Raw genomic sequence first — 3,449 nt, 5'->3', positions numbered from 1 at the left:
CCATAGTCGAGTGCAGTCGTTGTGTTGTTTCAATAGGATTTCCCGAAAACAGTACCCAGGTTGAGTCTGGATAGTAACTTGCAGTGAAAGGTGAGAGATAAACATCAGAGCAAATCAGTTATATATTTACGTAACATCAGCGTTACCTAATTAATGTCATGTAAACACAGAGATTCAAACTGCAAGAGAGTAAGAGGCTCTCTCTCTCTCTCTCTCTGCGTGTGTGTGTGCGTGTGCGTGTGCGTGTGCGTGCGTGCGTGCGTGCGTGTGTGTGTGTGTGCGTGTGTGTGTGTGTGTGTGTGTGTGTCCTCATTCGTCGTGATTTGCCAGTTCGTTTCAATGCGTGTTTTTTTCCTATATAATTCCAGATATAAACAACCACAATCTATTTCTATTTCAACAAGAGCAATATGTTCAAATATACAGTGCGGTTACAGGTGTGAGATGTATCAGAGTTTATCAGCTCATCGTCCTTATACTGATCATGGTAACCTACATTGGGTACTTCTTCTTCATCAGTGAAGCTATGTGTCGCATGGGCTCGCCAACTTGTTGCGCAACCGAAACAATTCAGAAAACTATCATGGGAGACATTTCTTCTAAGCAACCAACCTCCATCGTTAAACATATTCGGTTTCTCGTACACAGCTACATCTGCAAGGCATTTCCTAACAGGGACAAGAAGATATGGTTACTGGTAGCTGTAGTCTCAACGTTCGGAAACTTCAAGAGACGCAAAGTCATCAAAGAGACATGGGGATCCGCCTTACAAGACAATGCCCCAGGACACGTGTGCCTCATATTCGTTGTCGGGAAACAAAACCAAAGCAATCTTTCACACCGGAAACAATTCCTGAACGAAATACACCATTACGGGGACGTTACACAAATCAATAAAGATGAGACATATCTAAATCTTGTTCATAAGAGTATAGGTATTTTGAAGTGGGCCAACTTCTTTGTACCAAGCGTGAAATTCATCCTCAAAATCGATGATGACGTTGTATTAAATCCATCAAACCTGTACTATAGACTGTTAATGCATAGTTACCAATCTAGATTCATCATGGGATACGTCGGAAGAGGAGCAACTCCACAAAGGGTGAAAACTAAAGAGAATTATCTGCCATATAATTACTATTCCGGAAATGTGCTCCCTAACTACATCTTCGGGCCTTCCTACGTCATATCCGGTGACCTTATCCGTGACCTCTTGACCGTCATTCCCAAGATTCCCTTGTTACACATAGAAGATATATTCATCACAGCCATATCTGCTTCGTATACAGAAGCTGTTCACATTGGAAGATGTGGCTTCATCTATCCTAAAAGCCAGAATGTTGAAGAGTTTCGATGGGGAACATCGTTCGTCTCTTCACACAGCTACCAATCAGCCGAGTTATCTTCGGTCTGGAAATATGCCCGAATACAATCACATCACCTGAGCTATTCTGCCCTGTTTCTTCAGCAACTGTGAACCAGCAAAGTAAATATCAAGGAACCTCAATGTTCAAATACGGATCTTTATGTCATCAAAATTTACAGTAGTAACGACGCCGTATTTATTAAGTTTCATATTACATATTTTAAATGCAACGCTATTATTCAGGGCATTATCCTGAAAAAATAGCGTTACCGTTATTATAGCTAAAATGGATAGAATTTAAAAGAATAAAAACAAACAACGGTATCGGTTTGGAAGGATCTACTGCAAATAACAAATAACGGAGGTCACTGACCCACTTTTTACAAATATGGAAACGTCATAGAACAAGGCAGATGACGTCAGTATTGAGAGTGACGACATTCGACCTTGACCTTTGCCCATACTACCAGCCGCCATTTGTTTCAGTGCTAAGCAACGTTAGAGTTCTAGTCGATGTTTTCATTGCTGTAATTTATGGTACAATTGTTAAGGTTGGCACCGACAAGAAAGTACATAATAACACAGATACATGTGACAAATGTGAATCAGAAATATCGTCAATATTGAACCAAGTTCAAACGAGCCGTAGGTGATTGAACATCAAGAGCTGAGCTCCTTATGATGTCACCTAAGAACGGGCATGATAATGGCCCGTCGTCAAGCAATTTGGGGGCATTATCAAGTTACAGTGGCCCGCTCATTTCGGATAACATGCGGACGTTTTAATGATAATGCTATCCATTTTAGCTATAAAACAGAATATTATTAAGCGATAATACCATATCAGTACTAACTGCAACAACTGTAATCATGGTCAATTACCAAATCGTTTATCAGTTTCCTATGTTAAAAGTCGAACCGAAATACATAAACATGACGTATTACATATCACAGAATATTATTAAGCGAGTATACCAAATCAGCACTAACGACAATATTAAAGTAACAACTATAATCATGTTCAATTACCAAATCGTTTATCAATTTCATGTGTAAAAAGTCCAACCGAAATACAGTAAGATGATTTTCGTTGTTTAACAATAAACTTGTAGCACTGTCATCCGTTTTAAATGCACCTAGGCATCACAATGACGGATGTGTAGGTTGTATCTGTTATCAGCTGCCCTTGAAGAAGCCGGGGCGTCCATCCACGCTGTTGAACTCAGGTAGCAATTGGCTGATGTTGGATTATAGTCTGCGGTCTTACAAAGTAAGCTTGTCTCATTGACGCAAGCCTCTTGGCACTCTTTCTCCGAGATGGAGGGTAGTTTCTTGTCATTGTGTTCGCGTAGGATGTGACCAACATATCTGGTGAATGTCCTTCCATATCGGGCACAGTCTGCAAAGAAAAGTAACCTTTGTAACTTGGAAAGTAACCTTTGTAATACTCTGGAAACGGCTAACTTTTATCAAGGTGTTTTAATATCTGTATTACGTATGTAATCTTCATATATTAATGCTGGGCTGATTGTAACGAAACACCCGCCAATATCATCTTGATGTCGATGACTGAACATTGTGCGACAATGAGCCTATACATTTGTGTTCTGGTTTGTTTGTTGTTGTTTTTGTTGTTATTTTGTGTGGGTTTTTTGTTGTTTTTTTGGTTGTTTGGGTTTTTTTGTTTGACGTCGCACTCAGCAATATTCCAGCTATATGGCGGCGGTCTTTAAATAATCGAGTCTGGAACAGACAATCCAGTGATCAACAGCATGAGCATCGATCTACGCACTCAGGATGATGACATGTGTTAACCAGGACAACGAGCCTGACCAAGCGATCCAGCTGGAAATTGAAAGTACGATAATCTTCGGTATGGCTGAAATGTAAAAAATCGAATTATCTCAAAACATATTATACTAAAGTAATATATCTACATGTCCATTGTCGAAAATCAACTCAGGTCAAAGGTTCGCACGTGTTCAAATGTTGGAAACACACTTACTGAAAACCTCTAGAACTGGCATATCTGATTCGAAACGGGATTTCTGAAGGATTCATTGAATGCATTGAAGTTGTGGTT

General features: G+C 39.8%; 1 protein-coding gene across 1 annotated transcript; it reads left to right on the top strand.

Moving 5' to 3' along the window:
• The first annotated feature begins 484 nt into the window (after positions 1-484).
• LOC124264567 (UDP-GlcNAc:betaGal beta-1,3-N-acetylglucosaminyltransferase 7-like) lies at positions 485-1,477 on the top strand. The gene has a single exon (XM_046699317.1). The coding sequence runs from the start codon at positions 485-487 to the stop codon at positions 1,475-1,477; it is 993 nt and encodes a 330-aa protein (XP_046555273.1).
• Positions 1,478-3,449: the final 1,972 nt, after the last annotated feature.

This window comes from Haliotis rubra, unplaced genomic scaffold, assembly GCF_003918875.1.
Source record: "Haliotis rubra isolate DU_JTF1 unplaced genomic scaffold, ASM391887v1 Scf93, whole genome shotgun sequence".
NCBI lineage: Eukaryota > Metazoa > Mollusca > Gastropoda > Lepetellida > Haliotidae > Haliotis > Haliotis rubra.
The sequence above is the reverse complement of the archived record's forward strand: the minus strand, read 5'-3'. Positions and strand labels throughout refer to the sequence as shown.

Bases quoted from the DNA above. Each gene is read 5' to 3' on its own strand.
- LOC124264567 (XM_046699317.1), top strand. From the start codon at position 485: ATGGTAACCTACATTGGGTACTTCTTCTTCATCAGTGAAGCTATGTGT.